This window comes from Aquila chrysaetos, chromosome W (genome assembly GCF_900496995.4).
Source record: "Aquila chrysaetos chrysaetos chromosome W, bAquChr1.4, whole genome shotgun sequence".
Taxonomy (NCBI): Eukaryota; Metazoa; Chordata; class Aves; order Accipitriformes; family Accipitridae; genus Aquila; species Aquila chrysaetos.
In genome coordinates, this window is record NC_054457.1 from 2,324,956 (window position 1) to 2,347,178 (window position 22,223).

At 42.3% G+C, this 22,223-nt stretch overlaps 2 protein-coding genes across 11 annotated transcripts in view; one reads left to right on the forward strand and one right to left on the reverse strand.

Annotated features, from left to right (window-relative positions):
• The window catches only part of LOC121232770 (ras GTPase-activating protein 1), a 128,057-nt gene that overhangs the window by 78,336 nt on the left and 27,498 nt on the right, over window positions 1–22,223 (forward strand). For 6 of the 8 annotated variants that reach the window (XM_041121188.1, XM_041121189.1, XM_041121190.1 and 3 more), the window contains 7 exons: window positions 1,107–1,184; window positions 4,228–4,385; window positions 4,681–4,757; window positions 9,343–9,515; window positions 9,666–9,825; window positions 10,001–10,143; window positions 10,903–11,018. In XM_041121188.1, the coding sequence (XP_040977122.1) occupies window positions 1,107–1,184; window positions 4,228–4,385; window positions 4,681–4,757; window positions 9,343–9,515; window positions 9,666–9,825; window positions 10,001–10,143; window positions 10,903–11,018 (905 nt within the window). Of the gene's footprint in view, window positions 1–1,106; window positions 1,185–4,227; window positions 4,386–4,680; window positions 4,758–9,342; window positions 9,516–9,665; window positions 9,826–10,000; window positions 10,144–10,902; window positions 11,019–18,793; window positions 18,921–22,223 lie in introns of all 8 variants that reach the window. The other 2 variants (XR_005931684.1, XM_041121193.1) reach the window with 2 other exon arrangements.
• Window positions 15,207–18,135, reverse strand: LOC121232792. Of its 3 annotated transcripts, XM_041121257.1 has the most exons (3): window positions 18,095–18,135; window positions 15,729–15,933; window positions 15,207–15,327 (listed from the first exon to the last, which is right to left on the reverse strand). In XM_041121257.1, exons 1-3 carry the CDS (start codon window positions 18,131–18,133, stop codon window positions 15,278–15,280), a joined length of 294 nt encoding a protein of 97 aa, XP_040977191.1. In that variant the 5' UTR covers window positions 18,134–18,135; the 3' UTR covers window positions 15,207–15,277. The 3 variants fall into 3 exon arrangements, 2 of the variants coding, with proteins under 2 accessions (XP_040977191.1, XP_040977190.1); XR_005931686.1 differs by lacking the exon at window positions 15,729–15,933 and having other exon boundaries at window positions 18,099–18,133; XM_041121256.1 differs by having other exon boundaries at window positions 15,207–15,933.

Here is a 22,223-nt window from a genome sequence, read left to right on the forward strand (position 1 = left end):
GTAGAGTGTAGCCTCATATGCTAGTGTCATTGTGCATACTATGGTGCATTGTTCATACTTGCTGCTGTAAACTTTGGCGTTTAAGGGGATAGGTTTTCCTGTTAGGAAGGGGAATAAAGATGGCTTTGTATCTAGGAAATATTTAGATTAATTTAGAGTATTTAGTAGGTCCTATGGTTCTTTATTTGCTTTTCCATATTTGAATAAGAAAGCAAGCTAATAAAAATGTGATGCATAGTTGACAATTCTTCCTTTTGTGGAAGGGTTTGAAAGCTAAAACTTTACTCCCAATGTGGTTTACCTGAGAATAGCTGCAATATAGAATGTACCTGTATTTTAAAAACGTGGAAGGTAATGTAAAGGGTAAGACTGAAAATGTTTTTTTCTTTAATAATATTATTAAATTGTACTTTGAGAGTAGGTAGCAGATCTTTGAGCTACACCCTTATTAATGTTAGTCAAAGCCTAAATTTTGTGCTTCATAAGAGCTTACAAAATTTGGGGGGGTGGGGTGTGAAAACATGAGAATGAGGCTATAGCATATCTTCCAACTTCCAAAGTATCTACTCTGCTTTATGTATTTGTGAGCAGAGAGAATGGGGGTGTAGGTTATATTTTTCAGTGTTTTTCTGTTAATGCTGCTTTTTTTTTTTTTTTTTATGGAGTGGAGTAAAATACGAGTGCACTATAAAAATAGAGGAGAGAATGATCAGAACAGTTTGACTTGTTGACTGTTATTTTCTCAGAAGCAACCAAGTCTTGCTTCATTTTATATACCATTTTTTATTTAATTCAGTTTGACTAATCTGGAATATTGATAAAGGTCACACTGTATATCCATTAGTAATGCTTGATATTTCTAAACCAGACACTTTCAGATTTGCAAATGTTTATTTAGTTTTACTGAGAAAGATATGAATTTTGCTTTACTATTCAAACTTTCATACTTTGAATTGCATACAAGTTGGTTCTTTTTAAGCTAAAGAAACAACTTCAGATACTTCAATGTATTTTTTTTTTTTTTTTTTTTTTTTAGACATGTCTGTTCTACTGCAAGAAGCTGAATCTGACTTTTTGTTACACTGTTTTGTGCCTTTCTCTCTTAGGACTGGATGAAGGCTCTGCAGATGTTTTGCAGTTTAAGAAAAAACAGTCCAGGGACATCAAATAAACGTCTACGTCAGGTGAAATTATATAGATACAGGACGGGGAGAGGTTGTCTCCTTGTTGCAAAATGATGATGATACATCACAGAACTTTCCTTTCAACAATAGTACATCCTGCGTGTACTTTCTTTTTCTTGGAGTGTTGTGGTTTAACCCCAGCCAGCAACTAAGCACCACGCAGTCACTCGCTTCCCCCCCCACCCAGTGGGATGGGGGAGAGAATCGGGAAAAAGAGTAAAATTCATGGGTTGAGATAAGAATGGTTTAATAGAACAGAAAAGAAGAAACTAATAATGATAATGATAACACTAATAAAATGACAACAGAAATAATAAAAGGATTGGAATATACAAATGATGCACAGTGCAATTGCTCACCACCCACCGATCAATGCCCAGTTAGTCCCCGAGTGGCGATCCCCCCACTCCCCCCAGTTTATATACTAGACGTGACATCACATGGTATGGAATACCCCATTGGCCAGTTTGGGTCAGGTGCCCTGGCTGTGTCCTGTGCCAACTTCTTGTGCCCCTCCAGCTTTCTCGCTGGCTGGGCATGAGAAGCTGAAAAATCCTTGACTTTAGTCTAAACACTACTTAGCAACAACTGAAAACACCAGTGTTATCAACATTCTTCTCATACCTAACTCAAAAACATAGCACTGTACCAGCTACTAGGAAGACAATTAACTCTATCCCAGCTGAAACCAGGACATGGAGTTATGCAGTACCTTTGTTAAACCAACTGGAATGACTTCCACTGTATTATAATATCTAGAACAAAATGTTTTTAGGCAATTGGCAGATGCTTTTCTAGGTATTAATTTCTGACCACATTTCAGTAAAAGTGTCAACAGTTCAGTATTTATATTGTTTTAACTCTTACAATTCACCAGATTTGACAGGCTTATGTCACATGTAACCAGAATACTAGTATAACTAATATTCATTTTTCAGTGACAAATACATGCTGAACTGTGATTATGGTGTAATTTCTTTTGGTCTCTTGAGAGTACTGTTGTGGCCAGAATTTCTTTCAGAGGTGAAGGACAGATAGTCATAAATGGCTACATCAGTGATGATTGGAGAATAACAGGAATCAAGAATCCCTGGTATATTTGAATGCTACAAATGTTGGAAGTAGGTGTTTTATCAGTCTATGGAAAAAGGAATAATTTTTTTTCTTAGGAAATGCAGAATTATTCTGTGGTCAGCATTAAAGATGATTGAATACTTCTGAAGAACTAAATTAGGTAAATTGATATATGAACTGGCAGAAGAAATTGGGAGCCACAAAAGTGAAGCACCTACAGAGTGATCATCTGAACTAATTCTGTACTTCCAAAAGCAAAGAAAATGTTAGGCTGCATGAAAGAATAGAATAGAATAGAAAATAGATGCTATTTAATATTTATGGTATTCTCATTTAGGATACAGTTAGTTTTGATCATCTTATATCAAAATGCATGAAGGAAATGAGAAAATTATTTTTATTATAGGCTGGAATGAGTAAAAGAATTTCGAAGTAAATAAGTGTGGGAAGTATTGGACTATTTAGAGAGGTGAAAAGTATAAAAAGCATGAATGATCAAGGTAGATAAAGTGTATAAATATCAAAAATCATACTTCCATGACTGTCTTACAGAAATTATATCAGTTTCAGGGTTTCTTGAACTGTCCTTTGAAACTTCTGGTACTGAATATTTGGATTTAAATGAAATTTTGACCTGATCAAGTATGATATTTCCTGTATTTGTCTAAATTGACTTCAGTTGATATTAGTAGATATTTGATTAAGCTATGAATTACATGCAGTTCAGAAGTTTGTAAAATAGTAAACTATTTAAAATGTATTTAATGTAAATTATTTCAGAAAGTTCTGGTTTTTTGGAAATTGAGTTTCCACATGCTATTATTTTGAGAATCTATGGTACAAACTAATATCTTCCTTTTAACAGGGAGAAAAGAGTGTAGTGTGTTAAACAAGGGTATTTTATGTAATCTACTGTTGTTTAGAATAGAATAGAATATTTCAGTTGGGAGGGACCTACAACGATCATCTAGTCCAACTGCCTGACTGCTTCAGGGCTGATCAAAAGGTAAAGCATAGTATTAAGGGCATTGTCCAAATGCCTCTTAAACACTGACAGGCACAGGGCATTGACCACCTCTCTAGGAAGCCTGTTCCAGTGTTTGACCACCCTCTTGGTAAAGACATGCTTCCTAATGTCAAATCTGAGCCTCCTCTGGTGCAGCTTTGCACCATTCCCATGTGTCCTGATGCTGGATACCAGGGAGAAGAGATCGGCACCTCCCTCTCCACTTCCCCTCCTCAGGAAGCTGTAAAGAGCAATGAGGTCTCCCCTCAGCCTCCTTCTCTCCAAACTAGACAAACCCAGAGTCCTTAGCTGCTTCTCATAGGACATGCCTTCCAGCCCTTTCACCAGCTTTGTTGCCCTCCTCTGGACGCATTCAAGGACCTGAACATTCTTCTTAAATTGTGGGGCCTAGAACTGCACACAATAGTCAAGGTGAGGCTGCACCAACGCTAAATACAGAGGGATAATCACCTCTTCTGACCAGCTGGTTATGCTGTGTTTGATGCACCCCAGGATGCGGTTTGCCCTCTTGGCTGCCAGGGCACGCTGCTGACTCATATTGAGCCCAATCTGTTTAGGAAAGCAACAAATATGGTATTGTGTGTGGAGTTGTCCATGGCTCTTACGCAAGATACAAGTCTTTGACTTCAGTAGAATTTTCTATGCGTAGAAAAGTTAGTACTTGCAAATCTTAATGTCTCGTAGTGATGGTTTTAAAAGTAAAAAATAAGATGAGTTAAAACTATGGTGCTGGAGGTTTATTTTCAAGTTATTTGAGTTGGTCTGAATTTGTGACTGGTGCCTCTTAAAATCTTGTTCCATTATTCCTGTTCCCTGCTCTTTCTATTACGAAATTATATTTTGTATTTAATATTTATACCTTAACATTAAGCCTTCACATGGGGGGGAATTCCATTCTTTCTTTTTAAAAAAAAAGAAATAAATTTTGTGTATTTTCTTTAGGTCAGCAGTCTTATTTTGCATGTAGAAGAAGCTCATACACTCCCAGTAAAACATTTTACTAATCCATATTGTAACATCTACCTGAACAGTGTCCAGGTAGCAAAAACACATATCAGAGAAGGGCAGAACCCTGTATGGTCAGAAGAATTTGTCTTTGAGTAAGTCTTAATCTTACTGAATTATTGAATTTCACTTTAAAGTTGAATTGCATTTAAGATTCTTTACGCTGTATTGTTTTGCATATGCTTTTTAAAAATACTGTATGCATGGTTATATAGCAGCCACCTTTCAGCCACAAATGCATGGGTAGAATTTTGTGTATGCATCTATGTATCTTTGTTAATATAATTGTCTTTGGCTTATCATGAGAACTCAGGATTGAAATAACTTTAGAATAAGTTTAAATGTTGGCCAAGTATAGTATTAATTGAGGCTTTCTGTCTTTTCCCCTAGTGATCTTTCATCTGATATTAATAGATTTGAGATAAGTCTTAGTAACAAAACAAAGAAAAGTAAAGATCCAGATATATGTAAGTATTTTTCTGTAAAAGATGCGTACATATTGCAACAACGGATAGAATTTTCATTGCTCGTCAAACACTGTCACAAGAGAATTAAGTATATTCTCTGATTGCTATACAGCTTTATTGGTATGTTTTGGATGTCTGTTACTAACTCTGCATTAATGTTTTTACAATAAGAACCTGCATGTTTTTTAGTAGTAAAATGCACAGTAATCCAATCCTGTGTATCTGATGGCTTTTCTAGCTCTATTCCAGTATACCTATTATGTTATGCTGTGACCATGTTTACCAAAAAAAAAAAAAAGAGGAAAGAGAAGCTGTCAGAATTAATCTGCTCCATAAAATGTTACATTCCACTAAGTTAATTTCTTTAATCTGTTTTAAGCCCAACTGTGTGGAATTTCTTTTGTCCTTTTCAGGTTTTTTTGTTGGTTCCAGTGAGAAAGAGGGAGGAAAGGTAGTACTTTCCTCACTTAAAAATAAATAAATAAAAATCCAACTTGGCAGTCTGTAGAACAAAATTTGCTTCAGTCCTGTGTCATCCTGTTTTCCCCCCCATTCTCTCTCATCTGTGTTCCCAAGAATTTACTTTCCTCCTGCTAAGTACACAGCTTCTTCAGCTGTTTTGTTTTTATTTTTCTATTCCAGCGAACTACTAGCAAGATGGTAAGACTTATCAGCTTTCCAAAAAAAAAAAAAACCCAAACCAAAAAAACCCCAAACAAACCCAAACCAAAAACCCTCCCCAGAAAACCCACACCTGGATTCTGAGCCACACAATGTGGTTTTTTGGCTTTCAAGGTATTTTTTTTCCCACCATACTTGTCTTGTAACTTCAGCCCTTTGCCTCCTCTCTGTTGCCTGCAGTGCAGACACCCTCCTGCCCAAGATTTTTTCCAAGTACTTTTCTGTTGTGTTCAGACCTGTCCCAAAGCCTGGCACAGTATTTATAATCTGTTGCTGTTGGCTTTGGTTTGCATGTACTGTGTTACTGGCCTGTTATGTTTGCCTCAGTGTCAATTTCTTTCTCTTTTTTTCCTCTTAAAGAAAAGATTTGTAGGGAAACCTTGACCAAAGTAGAAGAATTACTTCTAAGACTGAATGCTCTTGCGGAACCTAATTCAATTTCAAAACTCTTGCCCTTTCCTCTGACTAGAAAAGTTTCTGCATAGCAGAAGTGTCGTGGTTTAACCCCAGTCATCAACTAAGCACCACGCAGGTGCTCACTCACTTCTCCCCCCACCCAGTGGGATGGGGGAGAGAATCGGGAAAAGAAGTAAAACTCGTGGGTTGAGATAAGAACGGTTTAATAGAACAGAAAAGAAGAAACTAATAATGATAACACTAATAAATTGACAACAGCAATAATAAAAGGATTGGAATGTACAAATGATGCACAGTGCAATTGCTCACCACCTGCCAGTTGACACCCAGCTAGTCCCAGAGCGGCGATCCCCCCACCCCCACTCCCCCATTTATATACTAGATGGGATGTCACATGGTATGGAATACCCCGTTGGCCTGTTTGGGTCAGCTGCCCTGGCTGTGTCCTGTGCCATCTTCTTGTGCCCCTCCAGCTTTCTTGCTGGCTGGGCATGAGAAGCTGAAAAATCCTTGACTTTAGTCTAAACATTACTCAGCAACAACTGAAAACATCAGTGTTATCAACATTCTTCTCATACCTAACTCAAAAACATAGCACTGTACCAGCTACTAGGAAGACAATTAACTCTATCCCAGCTGAAACCAGGACAAGAAGGAAAAATGTATTTCATTTGACAGACAAAAGGACTTTCTAATTGCAGTTGTGACCTTGTTCTTGCACAGTCCTTCTATTCATTTGAGCCAGAAAATTCTTTATCTGGGTCAAAGCTTTGGTTAGTAAAAGAACCTTTCAAAGGATAATTCATGAATGGAATACTTTGGTAAATTCTTTTAAAGTGTTTTTGTAGTTTCCTTCTGGCTGTCCAGATTAAGGAGACTGCTATATTTAGATGTATCCAACTGGTGGAAGGTTATAGATTGTTTCCTTATCTAGGTCAAGAGGATTGGCAATGTTTCTTGATTATGGTTAGGTAGACTCTTAGAGCATAACCTACCAGTCCTTTCATTTTGGTGTAAGGATTAGACCATATCAACTTGAATTAACAAGCATCTCTGCCTAGATCCTCATCCCTATTAAATATTTTAAGTATATGGGGGGAAAATTGAGCTAAAAGATACCTTATCCAACTTGCCTGTGTGCTGTGTTGCCTAAACCCTTAACCTCTCCAAAAGCAAGAAAATGGGTTGGTTACCTTTCTGAACATTTCTCCTTTGTAGCCACAGTTATTAAACATGGGTTGCTCTGAAGTGGGAATAATGCGAGGTTCATCTTCCCAGCTAACCCATTAAGTTAACTTTCCTGCTTGTTTTTCCTGTCATAAAGCAGATTGAGGACCCAAAAATCTAGTATTGGTTTCACTGCTTTTTCTTCCATTGTAACACACAAAACTAAATACCAAAATGATACAAGTATGAGGGCTATTTTTTTCAGTATTTGTGATGGGTTGACCTTGGCTGGCTGTCAGGTGCCCATCAAGACCCTCTCTCACTCCCCCTCCTCAGTGGGACAGGAGGAGAAAATAAGATGAAAAACTCGTGGGTCAAGATAAAGGCAGCTTAATAACGAAAAGCAAAGGCTGCACGTGGAAGCAAAGGAAAACAAAAAGATTTATTCTCTACTTCCCATCAGCAAGTGATGTCCAGCCACTTCCTGGGAAGTAGGGCCTCAGTGTGCATAGTGGTTGCTTTGGAAGACAAACACCTTAATAACGAATGCCCCCCTCTCCTCCTTTCTCTTATCTTTTATTGCTGAGCACGACATCATATGGTATGGAATATCCCTTTAGCCAGTTTGGGTCAGCTGTCCTAGCTATGTCCCCTCCCAACCTCTTGCCCACCCCCAGCCTACTGGCCTTTGAGGAGTGGGGTTGGAGAGACAGCCTTGATGCTGTGGGAGCACTGCTCAGCAGTAGCCAAAACGGGTTTGTTATCAACACCTTTCTAGCTACAAATACAGAGCACAGCACTATGAGGGCTGCTATGGGGAAAGTTAACTCCATCCCAGCCAGACCCAATACCAGTATTTAAAAATATTTCTTTAGTTTTCAAGTCTTTCACTTTGAAATTTGCCTATTATGAGCGTTCATTCCATTATTATTTTTGTATTTTTGCTTTTAAAAGGTATTTCAAATATTCAGAAATTATACTAAACACTTTAGCATCAGTTCTACTTGGTTTTTTTGTTTCTCTAACAGTTTGTTAATAATTTATTCAAATTAATATATAAATATGGCTTGGAAAAAAACCCCACAAAACCTCTGGAATATATTGTTAGATTTCATCTGTTGCTACTGAAAATTGGGATGCTCAAATTTGATCAGACAGTTAAATCAGTAAATGCCTTAGGGCAGTTCGACATAGGGTTCAGCTGGAATGGAAGTTCTGGTTTGGTTTTGCACCAGGATAGTTGGTTAATTTCAGATTAATTCACATTGAAAAAGAAAACATTTTTATACTAGAGGCAGTCACCTCATGCAGTCAAGTCTGTAGAGCAAAATCATAGAATCATAGAATGGTTTGGGTTGGAAGGGACCTTAAAGATCATCTAGTTCCAACCCCCCTGCCATAGGCAGGGATACCTTCCACTAGATCAGGTTGCTCAAACCCTTGTCCAACCCGGCCTTGAACACTTCCAGGGAGGGGGTATCCACAACTTCTCTGGGCAACCTGTTCCAGTGTTTCACCACCTCATAGTACAGAATTTCTTCCTAATATCTAATTGTTGTGGTTTAACCCCAGCCAGTAACTAAGCACCATGCAGCTGCTCGCTCACTCCCCCCACCCAGTGGGATGGGGGAGAGCATGGGAAAAAAAATTAAAACTCGTGGGTTGAGATAAGAATAGTTTAATAGAACAGAAAAGAAGAAACTAATAATGATAATAACAATAATAAAATGACAATAATAATAATAAAAGGATTGGAATATACAAAACAGGTGATGCACAATGCAGTTGCTCACCACTTGCTGACCGATGCGCAGTTAGTTCCCAAGCAGCGATCCCTCCCAAGCCAACTCCTTGCAGTTTATATACTGGGCATGATGTCACATGGTATGGATTACCCTTTGGCCAGTCAGCTGCCCTGGCTGTGTCCCCTCCCAACTTCCTGTGCCCCTCCAGCCTTCTTGCTGGCTGGGCATGAGAAGCTGAAAATTCCTTGACTTTAGACTAAACGCTACTTAGCAACAACTGAAAACATCAGTGTGTTATCAACATTCTTCTCATACTGAACCCAAGACATAACACTATACCAGCTACTAGAAAGAAAATTAACTCTATCCCAGCCAAAACCAGGATGCTAATATTAATCTGCCCTCTACCATCTAAGAGATAATCTGACAATATATTTGATGGCACAAATTTTGATTGTTTTTATTAATACTCTTTTGCTAAAACAAGGTGATGTGCTGAAAACAAACCTTTTTTTATTCAATGCTAGCACTGTTTTGCTGGAGATAACCTACTTAACAATGCTTTTTTCCTAAAGTGTTTATGCGTTGCCAATTAAGCCGATTACAGAAAGGACATGCAACAGATGAGTGGTTTCAACTCAGTTCCCATATACCACTGAAGGGTATTGAGCCAGGATCTTTGCGTGTTCGAGCAAGATATTCTATGGAGAAGATCATGCCAGAAGAGGAGTACAGTGAGTTTAAAGAGGTATTAAGTTTGTTTCCTTAGTTTTTCAAAATTCACTTTCTATGTTGTTTGAGAGAGATTTCAATAACACTAGTAGACATTGCTAAGTAGTATTTGTAGTGACTGTCGTGTTAGGACAAGTTTCTGACCATTATTCCGGTTTTCTTTCAGCTCATACTCCAGAAAGAGATGCATGTGGTCTATGCCTTATCACATGTTTGTGGACAAGATAGAACATTGTTGGCTGGCATTTTATTGAAGATTTTTCTTCATGAAAAGCTTGAGTCACTATTGTTACGAGCACTAAATGACAGGGAAATAAGCATGGAAGGTACTGTACTAATTACACTAACATTTACTGAAACTCTGGTGAGGGAAGGGCTCCCATGTCTTCATTTCCGTCTCCTCCCTTAATTACATCATATATCAAACTGTGAACACAGCATATTTTTTCCTCTGCTTTTTGTTGTCTCTTTTTCCCCAATTTTTCACTTTATTTTTTTCAGATGAAGCTACTACTTTGTTTCGTGCCACCACTTTAGCAAGTACGCTTATGGAGCAATATATGAAAGCCACAGCAACACGTTTTGTTCACCATGCACTGAAAGACAGTATATTAAAGATAATGGAGAGCAAGCAGTCCTGTGAGGTGATACCTTGAACTATGTTTTTTTTTAAATTTTGATTTGTTGAAATTATGATCTACTGGTTGTTTGCTTTGGAAGCATTTATTAATCCTTCAGAAATAATTTCAATACTGGAACTGAACTGATTATGAGTTTTTTCTAAATGTTAGCTTGAACAATCTTCATAGCATCAATTTTAAATAATTTTTTTAACTCAAATTTCTTTAAATTGTGTATTTAGTCTTTAGCAATTGTAAGTTCTTTTGTAGCAGTTACTGAATGGCCTACCCTAAATAACTTGTGTTAAGCTCCGGATATACTAGAAGTCAATGTCTGAACTTAGTTTCATTTTAAAACTCCCTTCCATTAACTGCTTGTGTTAGATCCTATCTTTATTTCTAAAACGACCCTCCTAACTTCTGTTTCACTTGAACTTAATTATGGAAGGGGTGGGGAGGGGGCGGGCGGGCGGTGTCCTCAGAAGACTGGAATAAAAGATATGAAAATATATGTAGTTAAAAAAAGATGGGTAGTTATGGATAGTGTTAAATGTTTGTGCTGTTAAAAGCATAGTACACTAGAACTTAAAAACATTGCTTTTTCACATTAGTTTCCTGGCTAGCCCTTGAAGCAGATTTGTAAGTTCTGTACAAGTCTGAGATTTGTACAGCAGTAGAATATTTAATTTATTTTGAAATAGTATTCAGTGTGTAATATTATCGAATTATATATGTAGTTCTATTCAACACAAGAGACTTAGTCTTTTTCCCTTTTGGTTTTAGTTAAATCCCTCAAAATTAGAAAAAAATGAAGATGTAAACATTAATTTGGCACATCTACTCAGTATACTTTCAGAATTGGTGGAGAAAATATTCATGGCTGCAGAGATACTGCCTCCGTAAGTTTGCACTCTTCTGTTCAAATTTGTACTTGAAAATTCCTGTTTGTGTGATTTATATTGCACCGTAAAATGGTGTTCTTATTGGTTTATCTTATACTAATCAGTCCTAAGACTATTTTCTTTAGGGCTGTTATATGTACAGAGAAAAAAAACCCAACACTTGAATGAATTGTGCTTTTTACACATGTGGTAGGTTAACCCTGGCTGGATGCCAGGTGCCCAGCAAGCTGCTCTATCATTCCCCCTCCTCAGCTGGACAGGGGGGAGAAAAAATAACAAAAAGCTCATGGGTTGAGATAAGGACAGGGAGAGATCATTTGCCAATTACCGTCATGGGCAAAACAGACTTGACTTGGGGAAATTAATTTCATTTATAGCTAATCCAAACAGAGTAGGGTAAGGAGAAATAAAACCAAATCTTAAAACACCTTCCCCCCACCCCTCCCTTCTTCCCAGGCTCAACTTCACTCCTGATTTTCTCTACCTCCTCCCCTCCAAGGAGTACGGGCAATGGGGGTTGCGGTCAGTTCATCTGTCGTGGTGTAACCCCAGCCAGCAACTAAGCACCACGCAGCCACTCGCTCACTCCCCCCACCCAGTGGGATGGGGGAGAGAATCAGGAAGAAAAGTAAAACTCGTGGGTTGAGATAAGAACAGTTTAATAGAAGAGAAAGGAAGAAAATAATAATGATGACAATAATGCTAATAAAAGGATTGGAATATACAAAACAAGTGATGCACAATGCAGTTGCTCACCACTCGCTGACTGATGCCCAGTTAGTTCCCGAGCAGCGATCCCCCCCAGGCCAACTCCCTGCAGTTTATATACTGGGCATGATGTTACATGGTATGGAATATCCTGTTGGCTAGTTTGGGTCAGCTGCCCTGGCTGCGTCCCCTCCCAACTTCTTGTGCCCCTCCAGCCTTCTTGCTGGCTGGGCATGAGAAGCTCAAAAATCCTTGACTTAGTTTAAACATTACTTAGCAACAACTGAAAACATCAGTGTTATCAACATTCTTCTCATACTGAACCCAAGACATAACACTATACCAGCTGCTAGAAAGAAAATTAACTCTATCCCAGCTGAAACCAGGACACCTCCTTTGGGAATACCCACTTGCTCCAGCGTGGGGTCCTCCATGGGCTGCAGGTGGATATCTGCTCCACTGTAGGCTTCCATGGGCTGCAGAGGAATCTCTGCTCTGGCGCCTGGAGCACCTCCTCCCCCTCCTTCAATGACCTTGCTGTCTGCAGAGTTGTTTCTCTCACATATTCTCACTCCTCTCTTCCGGCTGCTGTTGCACAGCAATTTTTTCCCCTTCTTAAATATTTTATCACAGAGGTGCTACCACTGTTGCTGATTGGCTCAGCCTTGGCCAGCAGCGCATCTGTCTTGGAGCCAGGTGGCATTGGCTCTATTGGACATAGGGGAAGCTTCTAGCAGCTTCTCACAGAAGCTACCCCTGTAGCCTCCCCGCTACCAAAACCTTGCCACACAAACCCAATAGAGCGCAAAAGCTTTTGGCTAGCACACGTGCTTTTCTTTGAAGGAGAAGCTACTACATCTAAGGGGTCAGGAAAGAAGAAAAAAATTAAAATATCAGTATATTATCTCCACAAAGAGGTAGAGGACAGTACTAGTTAGCAGACAATTGTATATATTTAATTTGGTTACTAATTCTTTCCAGTCCTCCTACTCTGAAAAAGAGATGTAATAATTAACAGCATTAAAAATACAAATGGGTGGTAGTAGAAAGACACCCTGCTGTGATTACTTCTATCTATCAGGGAAATGCACAGGTTATTCTTTTCATTTTTTTAAAAAAAGCTAAAATAATTTGTTTAGACTGAAACCATTGAATAAAAAGTGCATAGCGCTAACAGTTTTCTTTCATTTTTTTATCATTAGCTCTTAATGTAAGCAAAATGCTGAATTTTGCATTGTGTACTGGGTCTGGCTGGGATGGAGTTAATTTTCTTCATAGTAGGTGGTATGGTGCTGTGTTTTGGATTTGTGACTAAAACAGCCTTGACAGCACAGTTGTATTTTGGCTACTGCTGAGCCGTGTTTGCACAGTGTGGAGGTTTCCTTTTTTTGTCCTCCTTTTTGTCACTCAGCTGCTGCCTGCTGTTCCTGCAAAAAAAAGGTGAGTAGGCTGGGGGTGCGCAATAGGTTGGGAGGGCATGCAAACAGGACAGCTGACCCCAACTGACCAAAGGGATATTCCATACCATATGATGTCATGCTCAGCAATAAAACTGCAGGGAAAGGAGGAAGGGGGGTTTTCAGGGTTATGGCATTTCTTGTCCCAAGTAACCGTTACACATGATGGAGCCCTGCTTTCCTGGAGATGGCTGAACACCTGCCTGCCGATAGGAAGTCGTGAATGAATTCCTTATTTTGCTTTGCTTGCATGCGCAGGTTCACTTCACCTATTAAACTGTCTTTATGTCGGCCCATGAGTTTTTCTTGCTTTTTCCCTTCTGATTGTCTCCCCTATCCTGCTGAGGGGGAGTAAGTAAGCGACTGGGTGGGGGCTTAGCTGCTGGCTGGGGTCAACCCACCACAATCCTTTCTGATGCCCAGTGTGGGGCTTGAGAGGTTCTAGATAACGACAGATTTAATCTCATTGTGCTAGACTACATCTATAGTTGTTATAGCTGTTTAGTTATTACTTGGCAAGTTGTTACTTGCTCTTGCTGTTCACAATGTTGACTTGTTTGTTCTCGATACTGGTTTATTTGTTCCATCATCTGCTCCATGGCATGCTCCATCTCTTGCTCTACCTCAAACTCTACAGCTTGTTAATGGCTGCTTTCGGCTTTTGCAGTTTGCTGTGCTGTTTATCACTTTGTTGTGTTTTGCCTGGGAGAGCTATGTGTTTTAGGGTGGTTTCGAGGATTCCAGAGAAGGCGAACACACACACACTGACTATAAGGGAAAAAGCAAGCATTTATTAACTACAGACATGCGTTATGCTAAGGGTATCTTGTAAAGCAAATTAACATACCGACCCGAGGACCGTGAGGAAGATGGACCGTCCGTACATTCTTGTGCCATCTTGCGCCGCGAGCTCAGCCCAGCAATCGGTAGGTGCCAGCTTTACGTGGGCGTCCCCACGGAGGCAACGGTGGCCTTGCTGTACACCAGCCTGATACTCTTTGGGAAATCCTGGTATTTATACATTTGCGGAGGAACGGGTTTCGGCACACGTGGCCAGCGGGTGCCAAAACACACCTCAGTTGCAACATAGGGAGCCTATGATGCATGTGCTCGCTGGCCAGGCGCGCTGCACGAGCCATAGCCATCCTGTCTATTGGTTCATGGGCTTTGTACACGTGGCATATTGTCATAATCCAGCAGTCACGCACCAACCATGCTCACAGCTGTACTGTGCAACAGCCTGCTGCCCGTCCTCCCCCAGTATTGCTCAGCTCTCTTATCTCCGTGGTCAGCATTCCAAGCAACGGGCAAAAACCCATCCGTTTTCTGTGCTGACTGCGTTTTTCTCGGCTATCTACTTCTCCCCCAGTGTTCATCCACGGACCAAAATCCCATCTTTTAACCCCTCCGTATACATGCCACCGCGTGGTCCGTGGATGGAACACGAAGATATTCTACCATTCTTACGATATCTTGTTGCAGCAGAGTATCCATCATTTGTCGTATTAGTTGAATAATACAGGGGACAAAACACATGATACATAAAAATACAAGACATACAAGAGCAAAACCTAAGATGAGTTGTCGTAGCCATGACCACCCCCATGTCCACCCCGTAAAGGGGTTCCAACCTGTTTGCATGACAAGTTGGTGACTTAGCCTTTGTAGCTCCTGTATTTGTGCATGAACAGATGTGGAGTGGTCGCTCAAGTTCATGCAACAGAGTCCATCAAAGTCTTGGCAGCCATGTCCATGAGCAAGTAATAGAAAGTCGATTGCAGCTCTGTTTTGTAAGGTTGCATGTCTAATACTATCTACATCTAATAGTAAATACGATAATGCTACACCAATCTGCATTCAGGGACCCCAGAATTTGTGATTCCCAGGGTGGCAATGAGGGTGGATGCCCGATCCGTGGAAACCAGGCATTCCAATCCATCGAGTCTATGGCCTGCTGCACGGGGGTCCCCATCAAAAGGTTCTTAAACTTCGTTGATGGCAGTGGAACCCCTGTTAAACATGTGGAAAAGGGATTGTTCGGTGTTGCTGTACTGAGGCATAAGGAATCTTGTCTGGTCACGTTAGCGAGGGTCATCCAGATGTTTTCTTTGGGTTGCGGTGGTATCCATGCCTACGTCCATCTGTGAACACAAGAGGGGAGGGGAAACATAGCCCATACCCTACTCCCGTCGCGTTAGGTGCTGTGCTGGCATGCGCCGCCATGCAGATTCTCCCTGCACCACAATAGTTACAGCTTGCAAGTCATCAGCAGCTATAACTTCAGCCGCAACCGGTTGTCCTAACGGGGGCCGATACCATACCCGTGCCCCAGCGAACCACCGCGTGGTCTCTGTAGTTGGTGGTGCATTCAGGACATCATATACCAAAACCCATGGGGCGGTAGGTAGGATCACCGCCTGCGAGGAGGTGTTTTTGATTCCAAATATGAGTGGTCTTTTTCCAGATTCCTGAGTTGGATTCAGTAACACAAGGCCCCGGGCCAAGAGCCCTGGGGTCAAGCACAATAAACATAGACAGTTACCAGAGGCTGGATACAGCATGACGTTGGTACGGAACCAGCGCATCTCTTGGCTAGCCATGGTTATATCTGTAGTACTTTGTATGGCGTATCCGCCGCCTTGGGGTGTAGCCGTGAAGGCCGTCCCTTGTAGGACGGATATTCCTGGATTTGCAGCCTTTGTGGTTCTGATCTGCCCTTGCTTCATGCGTAGGATGGGGGTCGAGCTCTGGCCAATGATACGGTTATTCAAGATGTGTACTGCTTCAGTTAGATGGTCTACCCACCCAGTGAACGTACCACCCCCCAAGCGCTTCAGCTGCTCTTTCAATAATCCATTAGTGCGCTCTACTAATCCCGCCCCCTGGGGGCAGTAAGGGAGATGCCATGTCCACGTAACTCCTCGGTCACTGGCCCACTGTGCTACTCTGGTGTTTTTGAAATGCGTCCCATTGTCAGATTGGATCTCCACAGGGGTACCATAATAGAGAGATCTATCATTTCTAAGCATTTAATTGTGGTATGTGCATTACTATAGCAGCTGGGAACTGCTACTACTACTCCCGAACATGTGTCCACAGCTACGCAGATATAGCGCTGTTGCCTATGTTCCCGCAAAGGCCCAACATAGTCAATCTGCCATACTTCACGCCCAGTTGTGTCCTGCCGTATGCGCCCTACTGGTTGATCTAAATAAGGATGTCTTTTTAGCAGTTGGCAAGTTTCACATTGAGCAATACATGTCTGCACATCTTTTACTGAAAGTTGTATACCCCGGGCCTTGGCCCATGCTATGGTGGCGTCCCTTCCTCCATGACCGGCCTTCTCATGGGCCCACCGTGCCAACGCAGCGTTACTCTGTTCCTCTAGCTTTACTGATTGAATCTTTGCGAGGGCATCAGCTTGTGCATTCCCCAAATGTGTTTCAGATTGTTCTTTCATGTGTGCGTCCACATGAAATATACGGACATCCCTGTCCTGGAGGATAGCCCAAATATGCTCCCAGCAACTTTTTTTTTTTTTTTTTTCTACTTAAATATGTTATCACAGAGGCGCTACCACTATCGCTGATTGGCTCGGCCTTGGCCAGCGGTGGGTCTGTCTTAGAGCTGGCTGGTATTGGCTCTGTCGGACACAGGGGAAACTTCCAGCAGCTTCTCACAGAAGCCTTTCTGTAACCCCCCCCGCTACCAACACCTTGTCACACAAAGCCAATACATTCCACCCCTCGCCTCTGTGCATCACATATTTAAGAATTATCATTAAAATCTACATTCATCACACAAAATCGTCACAGTTTTCACAAACTTCACTCACATCAACAAAAAAGAATTCTCCACATCATAATCAAAATAATATCATCACCACAACGACAAAAAGTGGACAATTTATGCACAATCCACCCCTCATCCCTTCACCACAATTACAACAACAAAAATTCCATACTTGTCATGCAGCTCTTCACTCTCTAGCTGCGTTCAGTCCATGTTTTGCCCGTTACCTCTCTCAGTTACTATCCTTATCTTGAATTCCTCACATTCCCAGGCTTCAGCACTAAAAAAGACTGTGGAGGGTTGACCCTGGCTGGACGCCAGGTGTCCACCAAAGCCGTTCTATCACTCCCCCTCCTCAGCTGGACAGGGGAGAGAAAATATAACAAAGGGTTCATGAGTCGAGATAAGGACAGGAGAGATTGCTCACCACTTACTGTCACAGGCAAAACAGACTCAACTTGGGGAGAATTAACTCAATTTATTACCAATCAACCAGAGTAGGGTAATGAGAAATAAAACCAAATCTCAGAACACCTTCCCTCCAACCCTCCCCTCTTCCTGGGCACAACTTCACTCCTAGATTCTCTACCTACCCCCCCCCCAGCGGCGCAGGGGTACGGGGAATGGGGTTTACGGTTGGTTCATTGTTGTATGACTGTAGTCGCTTTAAGCTCCCGCAACTGATTTTCCAGCTGCTCAACTTTTGCTTCCAGTTTCAAGCAACAAGGACTCCGTCCTGCGGTAGAGCTTGTTATTGGATTTCTCTCTAATCCTTCATGCGGAGAGCCTCCCATTCACTCCCTCCGCAACTGAGTGGCGCAACTGACAGATAGCTACAGGCTCCACTATCTGCGTCCCACCCACTTATGCCTGTATGCCCGAATGGCGGAACCGACGGATAGCTATCGACTCCACTATCCGCGTCCCACCCACTTGTGTCTGTGTGACTCCTTCTTTACGGGAATCCCATCCTCGTCGCCAATTATGGTTTAGGGTGGTTTTGAGGATTCCCGAGAAGGCAAACACACACACACTGACTATAAGGGAAAAAGCAAGCATTTATTAACTACAGACATGCGTTATGCTAAGGGTATCTTGTAAAGCAAATTAACATACCGACCCGAGGACCGTGAGGAAGATGGACCATCCGTACATTCTTGTGCCATCTTGCGCCGCGAGCTCAGCCCAGCAATCGGTAGGTGCCAGCTTTACGTGGGCGTCCCCACGGAGGCAACGGTGGCCTTGCCGTACACCAGCCTGATGTTCTTTGGGAAATCCTGGTATTTATACATTTGCGGAGGAACAGGTTTCGGCACACGTGGCCAGCGGGTGCCAAAACGCGCCTCGGTTGCAACATAGGGAGCCTATGACGCATGCGCTCGCTGGCCAGGCGCGCTGCACGAGCCATAGCCATCCTGTCTATTGGTTCATGGGCTTTGTACACGTGGCATATTGTCATAATCCAGCAGTCACGCACCAACCATGCTCACAGCTGTACTGTGCAACAGCCTGCTGCCCGTCCTCCCCCAGTATTGCTCAGCTCTCTTATCTCCGTGGTCAGCATTCCAAGCAACGGGCAAAACCCCATCCGTTTTCTGTGCTGACTGCGTTTTTCTCGGCTATCTACTTCTCCCCCAGTGTTCATCCACGGACCAAAATCCCATCTTTTAACCCCTCCGTATACACTATGGTAAAAGCACTGGCCTTGAGCCTAATCTGGTATTTATGCCATGCATTGCTGTTTTCCCGATAGTCTGGGAACCAACTCTCAGAGACAATTAACAATTACACCTTTTTCCTCTTCTTCTCTGGGAGCCATTTTGTGGGGGAAATGAAGAATGGCACCTCCTCCTTCTTCTCCTCAGGGGTAGATGTTTCCTGCCCTGTTACAATGGCTCTTCAGTTTCTGGAATATCCTTGTGTAACCAGAATGCTTATATTGGTATGTGTCGTGAATCTAATTCCGGCTTTTCAAAAGGGTAACCGACTAATTCGGAATGCCACTCAGGGATTTGTCCTGAGGCACATGGGTCATGGGTGGCAAGGTGTATGGGAGAGCTTGGGCAGGTACCTAGAGCATTCCCCCCCTGCAGTGGTGTGGGACTTGAAACCTGAACAGGCATGGAATGCTATTCAAGTGACAGAACACTTGAAGAAATGATGCCTTGCCTATATCAGACAAACAGTTTCTAGCACTGTGCTGGGGCCTGCTCTACTCCTACTGAACCTCTGTTCAGGATTTGAAGGGCTCAAGACGGTCTCTGGATCTGAGGACATACAAATGGACACTGTAGCTAAGCCAGAGACCCAACCCTCAACTATAACAGTCGTTCCTATAGTCAAGAAGAAACAATGGAAGCAGAGGTCCACTTGTTTAGTAAGGGAGGAAGAAACTCCTCCTGAGGGGAGAGCAGGAAGAAGAATCAGAAGAGGCAGCCTGTTCTGCAGCAGAGCAGTCACAAGAACAGGGGAGGGAAGAGACTGAAATCATAAATGAGTCGGAAATCACCCGGTCCCTATCCTTGAGCGAGCTGTGAGATACGTGGAAAGATTATGGCCACCAGCCAGATGAGCAAATTATCACCTGCTTGCTCCAATGCTGGGATATTGGGGCCAACAGTCAGGAATTAGAAGGTAGGGAAGACCGGCAGCTGGGATCCCTAGCAAGGGACTGTGGAATCAACAAAGGGACTGAAAGAGGGGCAACAATCCACACCCTCTGGAAGTGGCTCCTGTCGAGCGTGAAGGCAAGGTATCCCCTCAAGGAAGGTCTTGTAAACTACCGAGGCAAGTGGACCATGACTGAGGAAGGTATTCAGTATCTGAGGGAATTAGTGGTGGTGGAGGTGACCTACAGCAACCTGGACAATAACCAGGCCTCCAAAGATCCAGATGAAGTCCAGTATTTGCGGTCCACGTGGCGGAAGTTTGTATGGAACACACCGACATACGCCAGCACCCTGGTGATAATGGACTGGACAGACATCGAGGCACCAACTGTGGAAAAACTGGCCTGCCAGCTCTGGTGCTCTGAAGAGAATCTCTCTTCCTCCCTGACCCTACAGGGCAGTGGAGAAACCGTCCCAACAGTTCCAGCAACTTGAAGAGAATATCTCTTTCTCCTTATTGATAGCATATTTCCATACATTCTGTATGGTATGTCTAAATATTTTGATGGTTTTAATATTTTGTACCAGCTGTGGAAACTGGTTTGCTGCTAGGTGACTGTAAAAGTGAGATTTGGTAAATAATTATTAGAAATCTTATACTAACACTATGATTGAAACAACAGACAAAAGTATAGCCAAGCAATTAACTAGTAGAGGTAGTTACTCCTAAGTTTGGCAGTTCTTGGCTCTTATGACTAGATGTTCCTGTACGCTAGATGAGAACAATGTTGAAACTGACCACATGTGATTGAAGCTGCGTTAAGCTTCAAGATCAAAGAACAAGGACAAGAATAAAGACTTCAAGGACAGCCAGCAAGAACTTCAAATGGGTCGGTGGTCGCAAAAGCAGCCCTTCGACTCAAATGGATCCTTCATTGCGCATGATTGGATGTAGGCAGTACTAAGATAATCAGTTGCAATAATTTTTATGTGTATGTATACTAATCTGATTAACATGCAATTAGTTATTCTATATAACCTGTTAGTGCTAAAGCTGTGGCATGCACGCTAGGTGGAACTATCCCCCGTGCATCCAGCGCTGCAATAAAGAATGCCTGCTTTCTAAAACTCCAAAACGAGCCTTAGAGAGTTTCTTCGACCGGCTTTTCGGTATCATTATGTCGCGAATGAGATTTTGTTGCATGGCTTTGGTTTAGCAACAATTTAGGATTTATTAATATTTTTGAGATAGATCACAAGATTAGGTTGTATAATTTTAACAGTACTTAATCATCAGCCAATTTAACAGAGTGATTCGATGGAATTTGTTACAATCAAATTTGTGACTTAGTTAAAGATTCGAAAATGGCAAGGATCACCCGAAACTTACAGCAGGGTAGCACACACAGCTGGAGGTTAAATCAAATCACACACACACACACATACACAAAGAAAACATTTCTGAACCACACACAGGCAGATAGTTCCGAACCAAACTGCAAATGCACGTGCACAGATACAACAGTTCTGAACGAAATTTTACCCCCCCCCCCCCCAGAGGTTAACCTATGATTAAAATTTCCCTTTCGTGAGTTTCATGAATTACTCACTTTTATGTGCCAACATTCATCAACGGACGGTCAGGAAACCTCGTGAAATCAGGCCTTTAAGTCCTCACGAAATCGTCAACGAACGATCTTTCAATCCTTGCGAAATCTACCCTGAGAGGCATCCCAGCTCAGGGGGAGATACTGGGTCACACAGCCTGCTGTGGTCCCAGAGAGCTAAAAAGGTCTCACCTTGGATTGCTATTTATAGGGTCTCCAGATGATTGGCTTTGGTCATTATTTTACATTTTGGCCACAATTCGTGCTGAGTCATTCTGATACACCATTCAGGCAGCAGATGGTCCAGGTGTGGCCAGGGGTTGCCTGACGCCCATAAGTCTCTGCACTTGCAGCCAACATAACAGCACAATGGGAGTTTTTCCAAAGCATGCATAGCTTATCCTGAAATATCAGGGTGGTCCTGTGTGAGAGACTGAAAGAGTTAATGTCTCAAACATTGTGGTGGGGCAAGTTCTGCATAACTAGGAACTCTGCATAACAACAAACCCAGGGCAGGTGAGAAGTCAGTTAGCAACAGGGCGTGGAGGGCATGCTGGAGGGTGCGCAGCTCCACGCATGACAGCTAATTAGCATAATGAGTTCGAGTGCCTGCCTGAAGGAGGGGCAAGGAGATTATAAAAGGGCACGAATTGAAGCCCCATGCGCGTGCGCCCTCCAGAACTGGACCTCTAGACTGGCTGGACCAACGCTGGAAATCTTTCTCTTTTCTCTTCTCTCTCTCTCTTTTTTTTTTCTATAACCCCTAAGCCTCATCCCTTTAGACATAAACCGTTGACCAAGTCTGGGACTAGGAGTGGATCTAGCCACCCCTAGGCTCCTCTCTGAGAAGGAGTCTAGAAAGCAAGGGGGTCCACTCTGAACCTCGTGACTCAATGGGACGTCTCTCCTTATTGTCTTCCCTGAACTGATCCCCAAATAAGCAAGGCTTGTAGTATATGTTTGGTGACGTATGGTTAGCACGTGTTACAGTTTACTGATGTAGTTTCAACTGTGATGGGTTGACCCTGG